Raw genomic sequence first — 25,487 nt, 5'->3', positions numbered from 1 at the left:
CCTTTTCTTTATGGCTTAAATTATCATATAAACTTCACGAAGTTGCCAATAAATATAAAGTAGCTCCTAAACCTATGATGAATGTAGAAATGAACTTAATCGATTATAAGAATTATTATGTGGACAATCAAAGTTTCGCAGGAATGTAGCAACTAGGATTGAGGAACATTTCAGAACCTTCAAGAGCTATGACCTCACGGTATTAGACCATTCTTAACAATTATCTACTTCAAAGGACAGCATTATAAAAAGGTACAAATGATTCATAAAATTACTACGGAACTAAAGATCTAAATTTAATCAGCAAACAGGTTCACTTGTCAAAAATTGCAATTATATTATCAAGCCTTGTAACACTACGACAAGTTACTAATCAATCTGGATCTGGAAATAACTCACATAAAAAGTTTTTAATACTGAACTCACCAACTTTTCTATTAGTGACTTTCAGTGACTGGATAGTTTTTTTTTTTTTAATTTATTTTTTTTTAAAGAAACTAAGTTTATTAATTTATTGAAGACTGATGAGTATGCAAAAATCAAGCAACTTAGTTGGTGGCTTTACGGTATCGCTGGCCTGAAGGGAGATGCCAGATGATTGGCAAAACATTGAAATATATCTTATACGACGGCTGTCCAGAAAGTCCCACACGTTTTGGCCAATCGCGGCAATGGGCGGGACTAGACTCGCCATCTTGGTGTCAGAACGTTGCTACACTCAGTACGCATCCAGCTGTGGTAGCGTGGGGACTGTGACACACTTATTATGCTTTCTGTGACGTGTTACAATGTGCGGTGCAAGCTAATTGAAATCCACCGCCAACTGTGTGAAGTGTATGGATATGGAATAATGGGTGAAGGCCGAGTGAGGCAATGGTGCATTGATTTGAAAAATGGCCGTTCCTATGTTCGCGATGAGAACCGCAGTGGTTGGCCTAGCCTTGTATCTGATGAACTGGTGAGGATTCGGCACCAAGCGATTACCACTTCTTCCTAGCGATGAGACATGGCTCACTACACAACGCTTTGCTACTGACGCCGAACTGCATGCCGGTGTAAGCCAGTGGCTGAAATCGCAGGTGGCAGATATCTACCGCGATGGTATTGAAGAACTTGTGCCACTGTATGATAAGTGTCTACATGGCGATTATGTGGAAAAATAGCTGAAGGGTGTACCTTTCAAATGTATATAATACGATTTGCTTTGTTCATTATTACTTTTTTTCTTTTTTATTTCAAAACGCCTGGGACTTTCTGGATAGCCCTCATATTAAAACTCCAATACGCAAAATTATGTTTCATAATTTTCTTATTATTTTCACTCGCAGGAAGTTCAGTGTATTTAGGGCAAAACTTTGCAATAACAGAACTCGTAATTATGTATTATAAGATAGTCATCTTATTTTCTAACATATATCCTTTAAATATCATAAAATACAGTAAAATACATTACATTGAGAGATTTGTTTATCCGTATTTACAATTTTTATAACCACTGCTCACAAAGCAATGTATTTCAATAGATATCTACGATTTCTCCTCCTTTTCTTTATTATATTTTTCGAGTTCCTTGAGAAACTGAGCCTTTGGTTTCATAACGTTCGGTCTGTCTCCGCGACACTTCGGACAAAACCACTTTCCTTTCGGTTTTGTAGTCAAACCAACACACGAGAAGTGAAACCACTCGATGGGGCACAGATCATTGTCACAACATATCATTTCACCGTACGATATTTGATCACATAAACAGTACGTGGGTTCGTCCGGATCGATAGGAATTTCTTGCGGAGAGTCCTCACGACGTTCTTTTTCTTGTTTCGATTTTCGTTTCTTCTTCTTACTACTCTTCTTATGCGTCACTCGCTCCTGCGTCGTCTCCGCAGCCGACTCAATCGTCAGGGTGTCCGTTCTCGTTCGGCGAGCACGCTTCGACTGACGCTCGCCTACGTGGGTCTCTTTATTAGGCTCCGTATTTTCTTGATCCTTCCCGAAATCTGAAAACAAAGCATACACAGAAAATTAGAAAACAGAAGTGGTAAAGATAACTGCGCTTTTCCTACTTAAGAAATATTACGTTGAAATAACTGATTCTCACACAGGGCCCAACTTACAGAGGTATTCCTACAGAAATGTATATACACAATATTTCAAATTTTATATAAGCAGGAGATGGCGTTCAAGATCAAGACAGTTTAGCGGACAGATTTTTCTGTCATTTCATTAGTATAGTATGTCAATTCTGTTTAGTTGCCGATATCACCCGTTGTTGAAGATATAGGTAACTTCTGCCACTTAATTTGTATTCTGTGTAAAATTTTCTTTAAACTGATGTATATTTCATTGTGCGTTTATGGTTACTTCATATTAAATCTTGTATAGATCAAAATTACATGAAGTTGCTATTATTTTTTTCGTTTACTGTATATACTGATACGTGAAACACAGAAACTTCTCTATGACAGGTACAACTACTTTTGGGAGGAAAATATATAAATTCTTCCAAATTAAAGCTCTGAAAACCAATTTTTCACTGGAATGATTTATATCAAACTACTCGTGTCAAAGAATGCTCTGAGGCCTGTTGTTTTAAAAAGATAAATAAAACAAAATAAATACAAAAATATTAATATTCAGAATTTTAAAATTTAGAAAGATTTCTAAGTTTCAGTAAGAATTTTCGATGTTTACATATGAGTTTCTTTGGCTGCGTCAATTTGAGTTTCTTTGTATACTTTAATTTTAAAATCCAAAATTGACTTATCTTAAAAGCCTGAATTTAGACTTACACTTATCGTATTCTGCAACTTACGTTACTTCATACACTGATATTCGTACAATCAAGTTTTACCAACAGAGTAAACATATTTTTAGGAGTGACGAAAAAATTGAATTCATTAGGTAGATCCTTAATTTTGAAGAATATCAGATGCTTATGCACCAACTCATGTTCTGTCTTCACCAAGGAAACCAATCTATTAGCTGAATGGCCTTGGTTTCAAGCTCTCCGAGCTGAACTTTTGGAGCGAATTTTCTACCACTGAAGCAGTTGGAAATCGCGCTCGCTGTGAGATTTCCAACTGCTCATAAAAGTTCATTTACAGAACTTGATACCAAGGTTAGTGACTTGCTGCGAACTGACACTCCGCATGCTGTATGTACTCCGCAAGTACTGTACAACAAAAATAAATTGCATCGTAAAAATCAATATTTCCAACGATAGTGCACGTTTCAACGTGCAGCTCTACGCTGATAAGCAGAAGCAGATTGTTGTAAGGCATGAAAAACCAGGATAGGGAAGAAGAGTTTGCATACATGTATTGTTCACTGTTGTGTGAGAGTCCGCGGGCGACCACTGGAGGGTTACTTACGAACTTCAAGAAAACAATTTTAATCCTGCTAACAACCGGGAAACACAATAGGTCCTACAGTGCGAAGGTCGAAAATTGACAGGGTTATTGTGCATCGTAATCCTATAGCCTTCTCGGAATTTGTGGATGAGTGTAGCCTTTTGCTCTTTTGTTTGGATCATGGCTTCCGTATTGTCTGATCACTGACCTTGACGACCTGAGCACCACAAACAATAAAACAGTTTTTACGCTGAAATACTATATATTTTTTTCGTGTTTGCACCTACTTTTAGTCTTTTCTCGAGTTATCCGTGACTTTGCTATCCACGGTTCCTTTGCCACCCAATTCCGCGGATAAGCGGGGCATTTATGTAATAAAAGGCGATGTGACATTTTTATTTCATATAAAAGTTCTCACTTTACAACTTTTACACTTCAAACAGTAATCAATACTGCTAACTGATGTACTATGTTCCAACTCCGGTTTAAATTTTAACATAGCAACTACAACGCTTACATTTTTTCTACTATCTTTTGAGGTAGCCTCACATCTCTTTCTCAAGCGAACATTGTTCCGCTATTTACACACTTTTTTCCTCTTACGTTGTTAATCCTTATAACTGCTATTCTCTTGATTTTTTTTCTTTCTTTCTTTCTTTCCTTAATTGGTAGACGTGGAGAAGATATAATTTACATGAACAACGAAAAGTGGAATGTTCACACAGTCTATGATAACAGTCAAGCTAATATGGGGAACAAAAGCATATTCGACGGTGAAGCTTACGAAAACCTTTATCAATTACTTGCACACAAACACTTATGAATAAAAAATACAATAAATCAAGTACTAGGAAATAACTTAAATGAAGTTTTTTGCACTCAGACTAAACAAGGACTATCAGATATTTTCTTATTTGGCGAGCGCGAATTCCCTTACTTTTCCAGGTCACGATTTACAAATTTCCAGGTCTATATATATAAAATGTAAAAATGTAACTATATTTTTTTCCACCAGGAGATCCCCCATCTACTATATATATATATATATATATATATATATATATATAGTGTGTGTGTGTGTGTGTGTGTGTGTGTATAAATAAAGAAATTCTGAAAAACAAAATAATTTATTTGATACAATATCCCCAACCAAACAGCCGAGTAAGGCAAAAGAGAAATGGGCTCTCAGAAGTAAAAATTCGTACTTAAAATTCCCTGACTTTTTCAGCTTTTTATGAAAGTCTCTGACTTTCGCACGACTTCTTACGAGTAAGCTGAATTCCTTGACTTTTTCAAGTTTTCTGTGTTGATAGGAACCCTTACAAACATGAAAACCTGGCTAAGAGTAATATTTATTACAAAGCGCCTTTTGTGTAAGTTAACTTGACTGTTATCATAGATTGTGTAAACATTCCACTTTCTAATGTACACACTAATTGTACATTTTCAACTCGAACCAGTTTTGAAGTTCACAAGAAGATAGCAATTTCAAGGATTAATAATGTAGGGGAAAAGAAATATGTAAAAAGTGTGATAAGTGTTTGCCTGAGGAAGGAGTGCGATACTATGTCGAAATACAGCGCAAGAAATATACAGTTACTTGATATAGGAACACATAGTAACCTTCAAAGCAATTAAATTATATTGATCTTCTGTGTTATACCTAACTATCAACATACCTAAGTTTCGGTAATCCAAATCGAGTTGACGCGCCTTGTTCTCAATCAAATCTTGTATCTGCTGCACGATCTGCAACTTCTCATCGCCTACTTCCTGTGCAGAGATTAGCGTCTGCTGGATCTTGGGCAAAATTCTTCTTTTGCTGTTGGCGTCAAGTTCTCGTCGTAGTCCTTCCTGGTAAGTTTCCAATTCTTTCAGATAAGCTGAAAAATAAAATTACACAAGTTATATTCTGTGCATCAGGTATCAAATATTTAAGAAATCAATAAAAAATGAAATGCCCGAAAATAATATATATATATATATATATATATATATATATATATATATATATATATAGATTGAAACAATGGAGGTGCCCTTATTGATCAAGTGGAGAAAATGCATGGCTGAGGTGGGATGTTTGCCTCACATTCAAACAAAGTATGGTTGGGATCCCACTTTAAACAACAGGTCCCGTGATGCTGCAAAAGGGCATTAAAACACATCAATCAACCAGTGATGTACAGGGTTATTAATACTGGGCTTCCCGATTACGAACACTAATTCCTTGCATATTCATGCAAGTAATATTAAGAGAAAGAGGAACTCTTAAAAGTTTTTTATGACGTACTTATTTTACAGATCACAGATGCTCAATGTGAGCCTTTTCGTAACGCGACATATATTGAAGTTAAATTCCTGTCAATATTTGACGGATGTTAAGGCATCTACTGTAATGCGTACCCGATGATCATTCAAGGTGACTGATATATCTTTTCTTTGACAAAACTCCACAGAAAGAAGTCAGATGGAGTAAGGACAGGGAAACGTGAAGGCCAAGAAAGAAACACTATGCTATAACAGAAAGAAAGTATCTTCTCTTTGTCGCTAGGTTTCAGGGCCTGCAACAATTTAAAATCGGTACAGATAAAATTTCAGATGCTTATGAATAATCCTCCGCACTGTCGTATGCGCTATGTGCAATTCCTTGCCTGCTCTCACCATGGAATTCTGTGAAGTGGCGCGAACACGCACTACTGTTTCCTCACTTACCGATGAGCAGACGGGCGATTTCTGCTTTCAGATGTATCCTCTTGCTTTGAACTCAGATTACCACTTACGAATACTGTGCCCGCTAGGGGAATCATACTCCTAAAACTTCGTTGGACACTAATAACCGACTTCTTGATGTGAAAATCTAGCACACAAAAAGGTGTCCGCATAACTATGCATCAGCTTTGCCAGCGACTAAAACTTTTTTGGGTTTCTCTTTCCTTTCATATCACTTTCATATATGTGTGTGTTCATAAACGTAAGTTATTAATGTCTGTAATTGGGAATCATTATGAATAACCCTGTCACGTATAACGGTTATCATTAATTGACTGCAAACGCTTTCAAGCACCGAGTCTATACAATTCAATTTCAAATGCCTCTATTAAAGGGTTGCTTAAGAGGAAAATTCGTAGGGATAACTGAACTTATTAAATAATTAATAATAGTAATAGTATGAACTTAAAACCTGTTAAAATACAACTTAAAAAAAAATAGCCAACAGTTTACAATATACGAGGCACAAAATGCATTACACAGAGATAAAAAATAAATTGTACAATCTAATAAGTTATCACGCAAATTTGAGCACACCATTATTATTACATGCTAACTGCTGGTCTTTGATTATTTTAGGTGATGCGTTTCATGCCCTTGGCCCCTGACAAAGATTTCCTCTATTCAGTTACGAATGCTATAGGTTACATGTAGAATAAAAGAATAGGATTTCATACCTTTAGTATCCGGTTGAACGAAGTTTTATTAAATCATTTCAACATACTCTGCTATCAGACTTATTAAAAAGATCTTTTTTCATTAACCGCTTTAGGACAGTCCAACATCTGGAAAACATTTTCAACAAGTCTGGTGTATAACTAGAGTATGTATTACTGAAGAAGCTATCACAGTTTGTTGAAATGACTTAACACAAATTCAATGAACCGGATACTAAAGGTAAGAAATTACACTCATGTATCCTTTTATTTGTTTTAATTAGTGTCTCCGACAAACATTTTACTGTTACGTGTTACAAACTAATGGAACTGCGATCAATGCGTGAGCCTGCAAAGTGAGTACTGAGACTTCTATTTCCAAAATATTATTATGAATTAAACAGCAACAATGCGGCCGTGTCGCATTTAAATTAACAAGGGGGGACATACTGTTGAAACCAATTTTAGGTGTTTTCACACGAGGTTTATCCCACCCAGAATCGAAATCAGCCCATGCCCAGCGGAAGAACTTGTTTCCTTGGTTACGTTAGTTGTATTACAATTCGGAATGAGAAAAATCATGACAACAGACGAACTATCTTTCAGAAAATTAGAAATACATGCATGTCTGTACGAAGTGAAAAATGAAATAAAATCTTTCAGTCTAACGTCCCACAGTTATGCCCTTTAGGTTAAGGGAGACGACGATAAAAACAAATGAATGATGATGAAAGAATTAGTGAAATGGGAAAATGAGAGAAAACAGGAATATCCCCGAGAAAAACAACGGACACGATGTTGTCCATCACTAACTTACTTGGCCGGGGATCGAACCATGGACATCACACACCAGAGGTAAGCATTCTAGCGCTGAGCTGAACAAAACAACATGCTTGAGGGTTTAGAAAAAAATTCTGAAGCTAAAAACTACATCGTAACGAATTCTGTCCAAGAATTTGAAGGTTAAAATATATAAAACGACAATCATGCCTGCTCTCCTGTATGGTTGCGAAACAGGGTCGCTTATTCGGCGAGGAAAACGGAGACTGAAGTATTTGAGAACAAGAGCCTGAGACGAATATTCAGTCCCAAGAGGAACGCGAATGGGAAATGGTGGAAATTTTATAACGAGGAACTACATAATTTATACGGTTTATCAAACATTGTTAAGAGTCATCAAGTCTGGGAGGCTCAGGTGCGCAGGTCATGCAGCCAGAATGGAAGAAAGTACGAACGCTTTCAAAGTTTTAACTGGAAATCCAATCGAGAAATGACCATTAGGAAGACGGGCGCTATAAGATGGATCTCACAGAAATAGAGATACAAAGGAGAAACTGGATCCAGTTAGCTAAGGACAAAAGTCAATGGGAAAGCTTTTGTGAACGCGGCATTGAACCTCCGGGTTCCATAGGCCACAGGGTTTTTATTTTATTTATTTTTTTAAAGTTAAAAACTACGTTGTTTGTTGCCGATAATACAGTAATTGACAGTTTCTAATTTGTTAGAAGAAACTGTTATTTATTTATTTATGTATTGTATACGTAGCAAAATACACTGTTAACTGGCATATCGTTATTTTGTCTTTTGTCGACAGTGACACACGAATCTTTTTATTCACCTACTTCTTGTAATATATGAACATGAATTTTGCAAAAAAAAAAAAAAAAAAAAAAAAAAAAAAAAAAAAAAAAAAAAAAAATTTGGTTTCTGGCGGCGAGAGACCTGATTCTTCCGTTGTTTAAAAATAAAAGCATTTAAATCTAATGAAATTATCCCTTACAAATGCATAAAATTTCTCCCTATATAGTAACATCTAACCTGAAAAAAAAAAAAACTGACTCGTGAACCGAACCAGGACCCTTGATTACATTATCAGTGCTGTAACCACATCCTACCCACTCAGCTTTCGGAGCAACTTCAATTAACTCTTCTGAGATCTGTACAGGATATGATGTGAGAAAAAAAAAATGACTACTTCCTCCATTTATCATACAGTAACTTCATAATTCATGCTCCTAAATATATGGAGCGTTGCGTTCACAACACAGGGGAATCAAGTCCAATGAACACAAATGTTGGTAAAAAAGATATGTAAGTTTATAAGGTACGCTAATGTTTCCAATACCTGGGACGTGAAATCTTTTAAGCTCTGAAAGGAGCTTCAGATAGAAAGCTTAAAGATCAAGTACTATATGCGCAAAATAACCAAAATTAGAGCGGACTTTATTCCGTTTTGCACTGAACACGTCATGTTTTGTTAAAAAAAAAAGAAAAACAACTGAGTTTTACGTTCCACCACTGGCGTCTCTGGGATGTAAAATTTGGGGGAGGGCGACATCAAAGAAAGTGATTTAAATGGTATTACCTAGCCCAACCTGTTTATTAACTTCGATTCCATTTATTACCTTTCTGCTTACCTTCACGGACCCCCTAAGGTATATCAAGAACTCGATTACAATCGTTTAACACCTGAATATTATATTACAAATAAATATAATTATTATTATTTATATGATATTCTGTCGTTAGTAAATAAATTAAATTGGAACAAAATATTGAACATTTTGTACTTCAAAATATTGGGGGAACACGTCCCCCTCGTTCCCCCGCCAGATACGCCCGTGCGTCCCACGGTTATGCTGTGTGGATTAAAGGAGACGGTGATGGTAAGAATAATGAAACTGGTGGAATGAAGAAAGTGGGTGGACCCCGATAAAACCCACGCACACGGTGTTTGTCTACCACAAAGTCCACTTGGCGCGAGCTGGGAGCGAACCACGGACCCCACGGACCAGAGGTGAACACTACTATTGAGTTACCGCAGCTTCATGTTTTGTTACAGACACAATGAATCGCATAAGCAAGTAACAAACTTAAAATGAAATAAAATTACATTGTTTAGGACATTATTACTACTACGCCTAGTAGTTTTTATCATTATTATTAATAGTAGTAGTAGTAATAGTAGTTACCTACACATTTCCTTTTGCTGTCGTATCACTGAACATTGTTACTGATTTTGAAGTTCCACGCCACACAAATCGCAGCCACGGATCAGGCAAATATGCGTAGTTGTCCCATATGGGATCGACAACGCGACGAAGCGTCGTGAATCGCTCGCTCTCGTGCACGAATTGGCAGCGCTGACTGCCGTGTGTGACGTAAGCTTTTACGTCAACTGAATTATCGCTCACCACTCAACTGGTGGTGTCAGCCTCTCGTGAGTAGATTATTTTTGAGTATTGCTAGTGTAACAGCCAGGCTACAAACGCGGAATTCCACTGATTTTTCACTGATTCCACTGATAAGGAGTAATGTGAAACTGCTGCAATAAGAATGTTTACAGGTAATTCATCCCTTACCACAGGCTTTGAGAAATCAACGTAACAGCGACCAAAATAGAGTCTGTCATCCATATTCCTTCCGTTCTATGTGTTATGGTGCAGTTCTCGTTTTTCCCGCTAGAGGGTAGTAGTATACACAGATGACAACTGAAGAGAGTACAAATGTATTTTGTACCTTAAAATTTGCAATGGTTAAATGAGTGCTTTGTATGGAGTTAATCACAGCGACCCATAACAGATGAGACAGCGAAATTTTAAAAAAAATCGAAGAAATGGTTGTTTATTCGACACAAAACTCAAGAGCCTCCTTGGAGCCATCGCGCGAGATTATGAAACAATGGACAATCTTTTACCAGCAGTCTTCATACACACGTTAAGAACTGCAAATGCCTAGGCAACTAACTATATGCTGTTTCTACAACATTTTTCCAAATGTACAGGATGTCCATAAAGTCCTACAGGAAAGTAAAACTCTATAACTTTGAAACTACGTAGTGTTGTAACAAATACTTTTTGGTGTACTTACAAAAAGGTTCAAAGTTTTGTTTCAGCTAGTTAAGGTTCATCGCCAAACCTCCAATTGTGTACCATTCACGTCCAAACATTCTTGCAGTCGTTTTGGGAAACCATGAATTGCGTGTTGGCGGCGCGCGTCTGGAATGTTCAAAATCACATAAGTTATTTTGTTCTTGAGATCGTGCAGATTAGCTGACTTCTGCGAATACACCTTGGTCTTCACATGTCCCCAAAGCCAGTAATCACAAGGCGATACATCTGGTGATCTTGCAGGCCAAGGTGTGGTCTTCTTCGGCCAATCCATCTCTCCTTAAATTCTTCGTTAAGAAACTGTCGAACTTGAAGAGCATAGTGCGGCGGTGCCCCATCCTGTTGCATGTGGACCTCATTAAGGATGCCTAACCTAGTAAGTTCTGGCAAAAGGAATGTCTGTAGCATGTTCAGATAATTGTTGCCATTTACCGTTTCTTTCTCGAAGAAAAAATGGCCGATAATGTGGTCCATTGAAACCGCACACCACACATTGACTTTGGGATTACCCCGCTTGTGCTCCTCGAATTCACGTGGATTTTCCACCCCCCAAATTCGGCAGTTGTGCCTGTTCACTTTTCCCGACACATAAAATGTGGCTTCATCTGAAAACAGAAATCGAGACAGAAGATTACCATCTTCTTGTAAGAGGGTAAGCTTTGACTCACAGAATTCCATTCTCATGTCACAGTCTTCCTCTATCAGCTCGTGCCCAAATTTTAACTTATAGGGCCGGACTTTAAAATTCTTGCGTACGATCTTGTGTAACGCTGACTTCGGTATTACCAGTTCCAATGACCTACGTTTAAGTGACTTCATTGGACTCCTGGCTACGCTGTCCTGCAACGTGTGAATCACAACGTCACTCGTTCCTGGCCTTCCACTGCGTGGTAAATCTGAGACACTTCCCGTTTCTTTGAACTTCTCGTACCATCTCTTGATACTTGTTTCTGCTGAGGGTACTTTCCCATACGTTGTTTGCAACTTTCTCCGCACTGAAACGCAAGATTTTAATTTCGCAAACCACAAAACACATTGTGCCTTTTCTTTAATAGACACCATCTTAAGTCACGTGATTACCAGCGCAAACGTCATCGAGCATTGTGGCCAGAACAAAACTTTAAACTTCCCTTCTTCCAACCCCAAAAATTTATACACTTAAACGTAACAGTTTCCAAGTTACAGAGTTTTACTTTCCTGCAGGACTTTACGGATTCCCTGTACATGTTGCAACTGCTGCACTCACTCACTCAGGAAAGTGAAAAACTATGCAAATTCTATGCAAAATTCCGATGGTTGATGATGATGAATCTGTCGATAAGCTTGTATTAATACAAAGCAAGTTTTCACAGTTCTGATAATGAATTTGTTACAGTGTGCACATTTAGAGTACTGAGAAACTTCAAACGACAGTAGAAAACGTCTATGTTTCTCTGAAGTCCAAATGTTTTCTGCATCGTCTCGCGAAGATTAAAGGACAGTTTTCCTACAGTAAGACAACTGATAGTTTATAAGTATATTGACAAATAGTACATAATTTTTGACCAAGGCAAAACTCTGCCACATTTTCATTTAAATATACGTGTTGTCTTACTTTTTCTAACAGTTGGATTGAACGCTTCCTGGACGATGACTTACATCTAGTCACCAGATATGTCTGCCTGTGATTTTTTTTTTTTTTTTCGTCTGAGGTTGTACTGAAGATCATGAGTTCCTTTCTTCTTTGCTACGGGATTTAAAAAAGAAATGGGAAAGAATCGTAGAGGCAGTGGCTACTATCACCACATGCACGGCTTGTAGGAATGTCTGGCATGAAATAAATTACAGGACTGGCATCTATGTGATGTCACTCTAGAAACATATCGAACTTTCAAGGTTGCCTACCTGTTGGTACAGTATCTTTTCCTAAAGCAATTAAGGTTACTGCTCTGTTGATTTCTGAAATTTCGGCGAGGATTATGGACTGCCGTTATTTTAAGATAAGAATATTCAGGATTACACGGGCTTAGAATTCTTTGTATTTTTTTTAAAAAACTGATAGTCTGCCATAAATTAAAAACAGACCTAGCATGAATAATGCTATGATAAGCTCTGTCGGTTTATATGGGACAAGGAAGAGGCAGTAATACATTTTGTTTCATTTGCCTAATTTCCTGACTACGATTGGTGTTTCCTATTTGCCTCGCATCCCACATTAAGCTATAGTCAATATCTCAGCCTCAGGACGTTGCCACAGAGATCTTAAAACTCAAACAAAATATACTTCATTTAAAAAGCAAATGACGGACTTGAGTCATAAATATCAGATTTTCTATAAAGCATTAAGCCTTCGGAGATCGAAACTACGAAGACATTTATTGTGATTTGAAAATAACAATTGAAACAATATATGCACCATTTTGTTTGATGACCTACCATATTTTTCGTCCCTATAATACCATAAATCCTGATATAGAGCTTCTGTGTTTTTGATCAAATAGGACTCTAAAAATAGGAATTACTTTTTTCTACCTTGAATATTATATCCATATAGTTAAATCCAAGTTACCATATTACGACTACTAATACAGAGCAACTTGCAAAATTTGCCTCCTGTTGCCTTAAAAGCTCCAAATTTGTCAGTTTCTTCACATTTTTTAAAATTCTCCCCTGTATACATCGACAATACGCCAGCATATATATGTTAAATATACTTTTTTTGTATAAAAAAAAAATAAAATAAAATTCATATATCAAAGAATACAGAAAGCTGAATAATGAACTGACAAAAGAGACGGACAAAGCCAAACAGAAGTAAGATATGTGAAGAAAAGTGGAACTTCAACGGCGCAGCAAATATGATCTGATGTATCAAAAAGATCAAGAATTTGGAGGGAAACCTGCTAAAAGTATACGCACGTTTCGAGTCGAAGATCAACAAGGTTACGTAGTCACTGACTATCAAAAAATCCTTAGACTCGGAGAAGAATACATAAAGGATCTGTATGACTAGAAGAACCGCCCCACAGGATCTGTATGACTAGAAGAACCGCCCCACAGATATTACGATCGAAGCAGAGGAAGAGGTGGATGATGAAGAAAAAGGAGCTAGTATATTGAAAAAGTGAACTACTATAAGCCATCAAAGACATGCGAAGGAAGGCCACTGGAAACGACGATATACCAGCAGAGTTGCTCAAAGGATTAGGAGACGGTGCAACGAAAGTACTGACTTCACTTATTAACAAGATCTACATGAGTGGAGACTGGCCAAACTTTTATTATTATTATTTTAGAACAATTTTTGCATTAGTGATCCCACGACCATTAGCCTTATTTCCCACACTAGAAAAATTGTTGTGGACATACTGAATAGACAGCTGGAAAGTAGGACAGAAGAGATGTTGGAGGAAGATTAATTCGGATTTCGAAAAGGAAAAGGCACCAGAAAGGAAAGAATTGTATCAGAGCGAGTTCTTGATGTATAGAAAGAGTTGGGTTTGTGCTTCATCAACTGGCCAAAAAGCTTTCGACCGGGTCAATTAGAGCAATTTCTAAAAATATTTATAGAAATCAGGGTTAATTGGGGGAAGGGAGAGAGAGAGAAAGAAAGAGAGAGAGAGAGAGACGACCTGTAGGTGGTGTGATTAGAACGTTTTAACACAGTTGACAACACTGTTCAGGAGGAACAAATATAATCGCCCGTTAGCATGGAATCGGTGGCTTGGTGTGTCCTTGAGACATGCTGAAACATGCACCGAGATATCTTTATTCAGTACGGCGTAGCAACCAGTTGGGTGCGGGCGTGTGTGTCATGGCGGACTTTTATGTGTGCAAAATGGATGAAAAATTGGAACAACACGTTTGTGTGAAATTTTGTTTTAAAACTAGGAAATTTGTTTCGGAGACTTACGAACTCTTAAAAACAGCTTTTGAAGACAAATGTCTGAGCCAGTCAAACGTGTTTATCTGGTTTCACAGATTCAAAGATCGTTGTGAGTCAGTCCAGGATGACGCCCTGTCTGGCCGGTCTTCAACATTAAAAACTAACAAAAATATTGCGAAAGTTGGCGATTTAGTGCGCTCGAACCACAGACTTACAATTAGGGAGATGGCTGAATACCTGAATTTAAGTTTCTATGCGGTTCAGTCAATCTTAACTGATGATTTGAACATGCGTCGAGTGTCCACGAAATACATCCAAAAGTGTTGTCACACGAGCAGAAACACAGACTTGAATAGGGTAATAACAGACGATGAATCATGGGTTCATGGGTATGACCCAGAAACAAAGGCCCAATGTTCTCAGTGGAAGAGCCCAGATTCACCAAGACCAACGAAAGCGCGACAAAGTCGGTCGAATGTGAAGACAATGTTTTTTTTTTTTTTCGATTCTAAGGGTATCGTGCATCATGAATTTGCTCCTAGGGGGCAGAGTCAACCAGGAATACTACAAAAGTGTCCTTCAGTGTCTTCACAATGCACCAGCGCATTGTGCGTTCTCGATCCAGGAATTTTTGGCCAAATTCAACATTCCTGTGCTTCCGCAACCCTTATATTTCCCTGATTTGGCCCCAGCCGACTTCTACCCCTTTCCTAAATTAAAATTGTCATTGAAAGGAAAGAAATTTGACTCAATTGAGGACATTCAAGCAAATACGGAGAGAGTGCTTCACACCATCACGGAAATTAATTTTCAGGAATGCTTCCAGAACCGGAAACACCGTTGGAATCGGTGTGTTCATTCAGCAGGGGACTTCTTTGAAGGAGATCCATCACAATAGCTGTAAGTAGTGCCATTTTTAAATTACAAGCCCAGTCTTAAACTTTCCAATCACATTACGTACATACGACAACGAAATGTCGGGAGTTGTGCTTCAATCAAGGAAAAACCAATAGTGTGAAGATTGGAAGAGGAGTGAGAACGGATACAGTAGATCACCTCAATTATTAGACTTCCAAATTATGCTATACATGATTTAATTTATTATGTAGCCAAAATCCACTGGTGAAATCCTCACACCTAAACAATAATAATAAAAAAAAAGTCCATATGAACATAGGGCGACAAATGCGTTGTTTCAAAGTTACGAGATGCCGAAATTGAGAAAATTGTAACTTTGAGGCTGTCTAGCTCGGAAACTATGAGAGATATGAAAGGCGGTGAAAAAACTATTAGAGGAACTAGTACACTATCTAAATACCTATGTTTCAGAGTTGGGTTGTACAGGCGCAAATGATTTTAGGGACAGAGGTTGAAGAGAGGAACCTATAACGCAGCTCCCTCTATAAAATCTGTTGCGCTGATACGCTCCAACTCTGAAACTTGGTTATTTAGTTAGAGAGTGTACTAGTTCCTCTAATATTTCTTTAACAGCCTTTGATGTCTCTCATAGTTTTCGAGCTAGGCAGCCTCAAAGTTACAATTTTCTCGATTTCGGCATCCCGTAACTTTGAAACAACGCGTTTTTCGCTCTATGTTCATATGGACTTTTTTTTCATTGTTTAGGTGTGAGGATTTCACCAGTGGATTTTGGCTACATAATAAATGAACACCCTGTATATTAGTGTCGGAAGTCTTATAGAACGGATTTCTGCGTCTGTCAATAGTTATCACAGCAAAAGCAGCAAGAGTATCGAGAAGCGGTTGTTTGCAACAGATTCGGCGTCTCTAGAATAGGATCTATTCCTTCCGTTAACCCTCTATTCAAACCGGAAGTGGTTCAAACTAGCCATATCTGACTTTACCGATTCCAACGTTTCTTCGAGAAAAAAAATAGCAAGAAGCGATTTTTCACATACGGTTCAGTGTCTTAAAGCAACATACCATGAATATCCGCAACAACTGGAAGTGATTCAAAGTTACTGCCACTTCCAGTTTTAATATTGATATCCACATAGCAAAAACGGTGAGAGATACTGATTAGGGATGGCCAGAACGGTTTTCGGTTCTGAACGGATCCGGTTCCGGAACCAGTTCTTCGGGTCCAGGTTTGGAACCGGTTCGAAAGATCCGGGTTTTCGGATCCAGATCTCCAAGAACCGGTTCCGCTGGAAGTGGATCTTTGTGGCCATCTCTACGCTAAACCCGAGCTGCTGGCAGGCTATGAACAGTGTGCTAGATGAAATGGTGGAAGAGACACGCAGGCGGCGCCCGCTTGTGTCATTTGGCTGAACAAACTGGGTAACTGGCCAACTCATTTGGCCAAACACCCAACTTTGTGCCTCCTTTACGGGTCTTTGGGGGCTTTCGGATCCAGGTCTGGAACCGGATTTTTGGATCTAGGTCCGGAACCGGTTCTGAAAACTGGATCTGCGAGAAGCGGTTCCTCGAAACTTTGTGGCCATTCCTAATTATGATGCGCCTTTTGCAACCAATCTAATGTTCCAAGAATAGTTTCCATTTTCTCCATTAACCGTATTCAAACCGAAAGTGGTTTAAATTAACGATTTTCGGTCTCACCTTTTATCATTATAGAACAAATCAGTAAGGGATAGCGAGTAATGATTATTTGATATGGATTCCGCATCCGAGGAACAGGTTCTATCTTTCATCTTGCAACCAATAGTAATAGATGCACTGAGTATTAAATTCGCATAGTTTGGATGTCTACCATAGTTTCACACTGTGAAATGAAACTCAATTGTTCAACATTTACAGTAAATATGTAGTGAACGCAGCATCAATAGGAATTAATTTCAAAATTGGAAGGCAGATCATGAACAACGTCAGGTAGGTATATGCAGATAATACGGTTGTTATAGCTAGAACCAAAGGATTAAAGGAAATAATGATACAGCAGTTGATACTGGGAACCAATATGGAACGGAAATCATTGTCTAAAAATAGAAAGGTATGAGAATATTCTAAAGAAACGCGCTCTTACAGGTTAGAACAGAACAAAAAGAATTTGAAGAAATAGATTATTTCAAATATCTTGAAAGTATTTTGACGAGAGACGCTCACTTCACCAAAGCGATAAGGTCAAGAATTGCCGTAGCCAAGGAGGCATTCGAAAAAACAGGTCTAATATTGGACTGTAGGTTTCAGAGACGTGGACATTACGGAAATTAGAGAATTTGCAAATGTGGTATTGAAGGAAGATGGAGAAGACGGAGAGAGTAACAAACGAAAATGTTTTACAACATGTAGGAAAGGACACTTTTAGCCAGCATCCTTCGTAGCAAGACAAATTAGATTGAACACATCTTGCAAAGAAATTGTCTTCTTCACATCGCCATAAAGGAAAAGCGAGGAGTAGGAAGAACAAGAAAACAACCGATCGACGAACTGAAAAATACAAGAAAATATTGGACGCTAAAAGAGGACGCTGAAAATCGACAAACGTGAAAGAAACATTTCCAGGCTCGAACTTCAGAGCGAGCGAGCAAGAGAGAGAGTGGGAGTGTGTGTGTCAACAGTCTCAGTACCTGCCAACAGGGAGGATACTCAATAATAAAAATAGTAAAACCCAAAAAACTTCTATTCTCTCGGCTCTTTATAGCTTTCCCAAAATCCAGTCAATATTAGCAATTATTCAGTATAAGGCCATGAATAATATTTATTTTTAAAATTTTTCTCCTAATGCTAGAGGTGCAAAAAGGACTTTTTTTGAATCGATGTTTTTTTCACATAAAATCGGGAAAAATGGAAATTTTTGGCTTTTTCCATTTTCATGATTTTTCTATCTAAATAGCCTTCTCATGATATAATTTATAGTTAAAATAAGATTTTATGACCTAAATGCCATATTTCGCTCTGGAATTCACCATCATGACGGATGGAGCACGTTTTACGAATTAAAGTAAACACAAAGTACGTAGTATTTGAGGGCAATTTTCAGAAAGGCCATTTAAATTTATTTTATCTTCTAAGTTATCAACACTTTTTCCCCCTAGATCATTTCATTTTTAGTCATCCGTGTTTCATTTCTTACAGCTTACTACTTCAGCTTCTAGCACATAATTAAACTATGTTTTTCAATATATCCATCAGAGTGTACTTTCACACTTCTGTTATACTGTAGCTGTGCAATGATCTTCCAGATACAATCTTGAGTACTATTTTACAAGTAATCAGTAGCGGATTTAGAAAAATATTTTGGGAGGGTTTTTTTCTTACTAATACATAGTTTTTCTAAAAAAAAATCCTAATTTTTATTTAAGGAAAATTTGAAGTTTATGAATAAAGGTATAATATTTCGTTTGTTTTTGAAATTCCGCACTTCCAGAGGACAGGCTTCAGTCCGAAAGACCCCCCCTTCCCCCACAATCCTAAACTTCTTCGAAAATCCGTCACTGCTGGTAATTAGTAATAACAATGATTTAAAAACAATAAGAAAGGAAGTCGGCCAATACTCACAGTACATGCACTATTCCTACATTCACAGATGGAATTAAGAATACCTTTGTCACAATGGTCGAATGCGGGATTGAATCCCGACTTCTCGACAGAAGCGCGAAAGTTAACCATTCACTCATGATTGTTGTGCTTGACTTACATCTATTCCATTTTTTTTAAGCAGTGCAGGCTATACTCATAATTTTGCAGTAGGTTTATTTTCGAGGTTTTATATTGTTATTTGCACAATCACTAATTAAATGAGCTTTTGTGTTGTAGAGAAGCGAAACAATGTCTGCTTTATCAACTTGAAGCAAATTTTGAAAAAAGCTCAAAATTTCCCAATCCAAAAAGTGAAGCAGAAAAAACACTCTCCCCACCCAAAAAAGCCGGTTTTTCCGAGCCCTTGCATCTCTACCTAACGCCTTAGGAATTTGTATTATATCTAATAGTGATTCTACAGTACTAATCAAGACCTGATTATCTAAAGTATCCAATTATTTAACGAATGCAAAACTAGAAATTCGATAATCCACATTTTAAGCTGAATAGAACCAACCTACATGCGAATGGTTTCAAAGCTAGATGTCTCTGTGATCACTTTGCTTCCACCGGAGTAGACTGAGATTAACATGAATGGAATCAGTCGTTATGCATATAGGTAATTATGCTACTCAACGCTGGATGTATCTGTCATTAATGTAGTCAGGTCTGTCAGTCTATTTATTTATTTTTGTATCCACATGTAAACCTCAAACTTTACTTCATGTAATTCAGAGCGTATTATGCTTAACTAACCAATAAAAATGCAATAAAGATTTTTTTGCTAAATTTTAGTTTAGTTTTGTTAGTATAGTTGGTAATAATACCATCTCAATCCCTATCAGGATTTCTTTCAGCGGTGTTCAGCTTTGAAATATTTATCTGCATGTAATATGGTTTAGAAGTTAAGTTTGCTGTGCACAGATATATATAACACATCGGCAATTTTAAATTTCAACTTTGAGTATCTACATAGGGGAGGAAAGTTAAGGTTATAAAAACAGGAAACTTAGAAGCGATTCTTTATAATCACTAATAATAATTTTTAAGGAGTAGAGTCTGGATAAGTAATAAGAAGATAGAAGAGGCTATTAATAAAGAATTTTAACAGCAACACGAATCATATTACAATATTTCTGTAGAGAAGGAGATTAAAAAAAAAACATAGCCATAGTTCTTCAAGAAACGTAAATTTTTAAAGGGCTACTCACTGACGATGAAGAAAACTATCGTTGAAACGTTTGCGTCCAGATTGCTATTGGATGTTTAGGTGAGTTCTCAATTTTACCTATTATTAATTGCTATGCATTCTATTACTTCTTTAAGTAAATTTAATCACTTATTTTATTTCCACGTGTCCCATGTGCGGATCGAACTTGCGATTACTGCCAGCCTATTCCAAGCCTCCAGCCACGAAATGATGTTATTCTATCAGTGAGTTTCATCGGAAATTCGCCAAATTTGATCCACACACAGAATACAAGAACGAGTTAACATTCACATATTCTTAAACATAGATAGAGCCTGGCACAATGTTTCACGAGTACAAACCACTGCCCTTTATTCAAGTGCTCAGTAAACCTAATGTGATGATTACAGTACTTTCATGGTATGAATTTGGTAACCAATCCTGTTACATTGGCTGCCAGACACCAATTGAAGAACTTATACTTCACAAAGATTATTATGTATTCATGAAGTAAAAATCTGTACTCACTCAGGTATCTAATACTCAAAAACAGCGTACCGGCGCTACGTTACAATGACCTCTTGCCATGTTCATAAAATGTTTTATGAAGCAATTATGATACTCCTAGACTTATATTTTTATCATTATCCTCCGATTGTACAGAAAATGTTCATGTTCCTTCTAGTCCATCTTGAAACTCAATAGATCCACTTCTTATCGCTAGCCGTATATGTTGCATGTAGTACTAAGGGAGGGGAAAGAATAAAATTTGAACGCGCATTTTTATACTACTTCATTATATCTATTGACTTTTACATTTTAGACTAAACTATTAACACAAACTTTTGTAATTCTACTCTGCATTAATCGTATATGGTTATATATATATATGATGTTCTAAAAATGGCGCCCAGGAACCACAAAGCATTATTCTACAAGTCAAAATAAAACAAAAAATATATACGTTTTTATATCTTTCGAAACCTCGTCTGGAGAGACAAATTGCACTATGTGGCAACATTGCAAATAATGGACCATATATTAGATCTACCAATCTATCAAATAGTTATATCGATTCTTTCTAGATTCAGCCAAAATCGATATTGATTGGCACTAGCATCACTTATTAGTGTAGCAATTGATTCAACTGCCTGTTGTATTCGTAGAGCAACGCTAATGGCTCCAAGTTAATCTGCGACGTTGCCACATTGTGAAATTTTGATTCCCTATAGCGGCTAAAGGAGGCTCCGGAGGGCAAACCATCATATAATATTTTCACATTATTTTGGCGCGTAGAATAGTGCTCTGTGCCATGTGGGCGCTAATTTTTGAACACCCGATATATAGATATAACATCATTTCGATTATTAAAGCACAGGCATCCCTTGTTCAATCTGAACTTCGATTTTGCCTTGGCTGTGTGCGTATTTAAGCCAAGTTTTAGAATAAAATTTATCACGCTCTTATAAGCTTATGTTTATATAAAAGACAGAGGTAACTTAAAAAAAAAAGGTTAAAACCAAATTTCGGTAAAAACGAAGATGGGTTACATCTAACACCAATGGGGGTTCAAATCTGCCCGCAGGAAATGAGTTATTTTTAAAAAAAATAAAAATTAAACAAATCATATTATAACATGAAACTAACAAAAGTAACCATTATATTCAAATGAGCAAGACAATATCAAGAGCTCTAAGAAAACACTACATCCTTAAAAATTTGGGCTCGAGAGGAAAACATGATTTCCCCGCCTCCAATGGTACTTTTAGGGTTAACATTCACTTCGGAAACACCTAAGTCGTTTTAACACACTTAACAACACTTCTTCTTACTTTGCGTTGTTTTCATATAATTGTTTTGGGACCTGAAAAAGCTAGCAATCGCAAATTTGCAAATTATTGTTTAATCTTGGAGTGAAGTGGTTACAATAAAGTTGGAGCACATACTTATTGTAGGCTCAGTCTTATTGTACAAAATAACACTAAATTAGAGAATTAACACTGGATCAATCCATTTCAAATCACTCAGGCAATGTTGCCAACTTTTTTTTTTAATTTCCTGATTCTTTTAAATCATGAGTTCCCTATACGTTGATAGTGATAAAACACTGTTTGAAAAAAATTTATATGTCAGTTTCTTTCTGGCAGCCATTTTTAAAATGGCGGTTGGGCAAATTTTAATAAAAAATGTAGTTTCCGGAAAGTTTAATTGCCAAGCTATTTTTAAAGATTTTAGAATAATTCCAAAACAAGAGTGTTCAGCATGAAATGAACTTCAGGTATACATTATTTTAATTTTTCTATCATACAAGAGAGTCAGTCAAACTCTTTACTGCAAAGACTCGGAGAAACTGTATCAATCGTTAATTTTAAAGACCATTAGTTTTATGAAGGAAAGCAGACTCACTAATAATATGTTATTTCTGTGTTGAATACTTAACTACCTACTGCATAAGTTTTAGTTCTGAGAATGCAATTTTTTTCTAGAGCTTTTCCAAAATGGCCGAAAGCATTTTCACTTCAATTATTCTCAGGTCAATCTAAAAGGGACTGAATGCAAATAATTGAAAATTTTACACAACATTCATTATACAAATACAAACATCTCACAGAAAAATTATGACTAAAACTCAACTACATTTGGAGGAATAGGGCAGTGAGTTTTAGTAAAAAGTATCGTGCAGTGCCAAGGTAGCAAACTAGGCTTGAAACTATTAGAATTAACATTGGGCGAATGATGTCTAAGTCATTACAGACAATAAATGATCAAATATTTTTATTTTTAAATAACAATGGGGAATGCTAACAATAGGTGAGAGTTCTAATTCTTACGCTTAACTTATTGAAAGAAAAATAAAATATACCTGAAGTTCATCTCATGTTGAACACTGGTTTTAGAATTATTCTGATATCTTTAAAAATAGTTTGGCAATTAAACTTTCCGGAAAACTAGTTTTTTTTTATTAAAATTTGCCCAATCGCCATTTTAAAAATGGCTACCAGAATAAACTATGGCATATAATTTATTTTCAGTGTTTTGTGACTGTCTACCTGCAGGAAACTCATGACAACAACAAACAAACAAACAAACAAAAAAAATTGTTGAGCAATAATTCTGTTTAAAATTGGGCGATTTTAAATGGATTGACCCATCAGCATTGTGTTAAAACGACGTCTGTATTTTCAGAGGGAATGTTAAGAAGTAGTTTTCAGCAAGAAATCTTAATAACACGACTCAAAGAAGCATTAATTTCTTTGTGTAGAGGCATACCGTACTGATAAAAATACGTAGTTCTACTAGCAGCATAATTTCCTCACAAACACAACATCCATGATGAAGATGACAAGAGGTCATTGTAACGTAGCATTGATACACCGTTTTAATATCGGAGTGCTTCTCTGAGTAAAAATTTCTACTTTTATTGTTAGTATGCATCCTACTACGTCACTAAGTATTTATTATAGACCACTTGAAAGAAAACACTAATATCAACAATTATTTTTACTAACAATTGGTGTTCACCTACAGCACTGGTTCTCATCATGAGGGCGCAAACTACTGACAAAAATAAACTATGAAATTACAAATGTAATGACCATTTTACAGTTTAGCTTTCGCAACCTTCACACGAGCTATACGTTTGATAATTTTACTTTGGGAGCTGGTGTTGAAAGCTATGCCAACCAACATATACAAACAAACGATGAATTGATCCAAGTTGAGTAGACCATATATTTTTTTTTTTCAGTTTGGCTTTGACAAGTTTGAATTTATTACCTTCTCAAAGTGACTAAAGTTATATCACTAAAAGTGATTAAATAATAACTTGAGTTTTGAATGCGTGTATCTGAAATCAATTTAATGTAATACAGAAAAAGAGCACAAAGTAACTATTCCGAAAAAAAAAAAGAAAAAAAACTCCAGAACAGATAAATACTCTTTTAAAAAAGTCATTTGGCCACTGTACCGATATCATATGAGAAAAACAAACATCTTATTACGATCCCCAGCGCACATAAAGCTCGGTCCTTATGCGATGTTTTTACCATGCATGCTGGATGTAGTTCAGAAGCAAGGAGCACGTGTGGAATAACAGAAGAGTTTACATGAGGAATCTAGTTTCATGAAAAGTGGGACTTCATGAGGAATCTAGTTTCAGCTCATATCTTTTTCTAGTTATGGTTGACAAGCTTACAAAGATATCCAAAAGCACCTTGGAATATGCTATTTCCGGACAACATTGTGCTGAGCAAGACCAAAGGGCTTAGAATTAGGAAACCAAGACAATATCTGACACTCTAGCTTTGAAAAGGGTTGCCTTAATTTAAATATATATATATATATCCAAAGCCAAACACTATTATTTATTAAAAGTGTTTTACTGTGGTCAAATTTTACTTTTAATTAAAACAGAATATCTACATTGCCTATTCAGCAAAAATGAAATTGAGAATACAAGAATGTGACTGGAGGAAGATGTAATGACGAAGAAATTCAAGTAGCCCTACTTGGGATCAATACTGCAAGGAAAATATAGAAATAAAAGATGTAAACAGTAGCAGCAGAATTAGCAACAGTCCGACAAAATAGGGAAAATCGGCAGGAATATTGTGTGCAAGTAGGATAGAAATACTCCTTAAAAGAAACGTTTACAAAACAGTAGTGAAACGGGACGACATTCAGTATTCCCCCAACTCGTTTCATGACTCCAGCATCGAGTACCTTGTCTTTGTCTCAATTGTGATAAAAGTAGAAAACAACGAGCCCTGCGGGACTTCTAACCCCCTTCGCTCGCTCAGCTTAATACTGGAGATCTTATATGTGCAAAATTTGGGGAGAAACTAAAAGCTACCCGTCAGACCTGCAACATTCTACGAAGCAGAATGTTGGACAACGGAAAGAGAGAGAGGAACCGAAGTTGCACGTTGCGAAGATGAAGATGATGCGGTGAATGTGTGGAGTAACACAGAAGGACAAAATTAAGAATGAAGTGATCCGAGGAACAATAAAGGAACGACCAGTAGCAGAAAAGCTACAAGAAACTAGATTACGACAATTTGGACATGTAAGAAGAACTTCGGAAGATGTAGCTCACCGAGTAGATGCTATAGAAACTGAATGGGAAACGACCCCTAGGCCAATCAAAAAAGAAATTGGAAGATTGTGTGGAGAACGACATTGAGCAGTGTGGTGTCACAGTGGACAAAAGTTGAAATATGTACCTCACGCAATAATATACAATTTTGCCTAAGATCAATTTAGGGTTGTCTT

The 25,487-nt window shown here is 36.7% G+C and overlaps 1 protein-coding gene across 1 annotated transcript in view; it reads right to left on the bottom strand.

Moving 5' to 3' along the window:
* Positions 1–1,373: 1,373 nt before the first annotated feature.
* LOC145681172 (inhibitor of growth protein 1) overlaps positions 1,374–25,487 on the bottom strand; it is a 25,392-nt gene continuing 1,278 nt past the window's right edge. The window contains exons 2-3 of the mRNA XM_081752642.1: positions 5,027–5,230; positions 1,374–1,994 (exon numbers count right to left, since the gene is read on the bottom strand). Of these exons, the coding sequence (XP_081608768.1) occupies positions 1,528–1,994; positions 5,027–5,230 (671 nt within the window). The 3' untranslated portion in view covers positions 1,374–1,527. The remainder of the gene's footprint in view (positions 1,995–5,026; positions 5,231–25,487) is intronic.

Source organism: Thermobia domestica, chromosome 3, assembly GCF_964235325.1.
Source record: "Thermobia domestica chromosome 3, izTheDome1.hap1.1, whole genome shotgun sequence".
In the NCBI taxonomy this organism is placed as follows: domain Eukaryota; kingdom Metazoa; phylum Arthropoda; class Insecta; order Zygentoma; family Lepismatidae; genus Thermobia; species Thermobia domestica.
The sequence above is the reverse complement of the archived record's forward strand: the minus strand, read 5'-3'. Positions and strand labels throughout refer to the sequence as shown.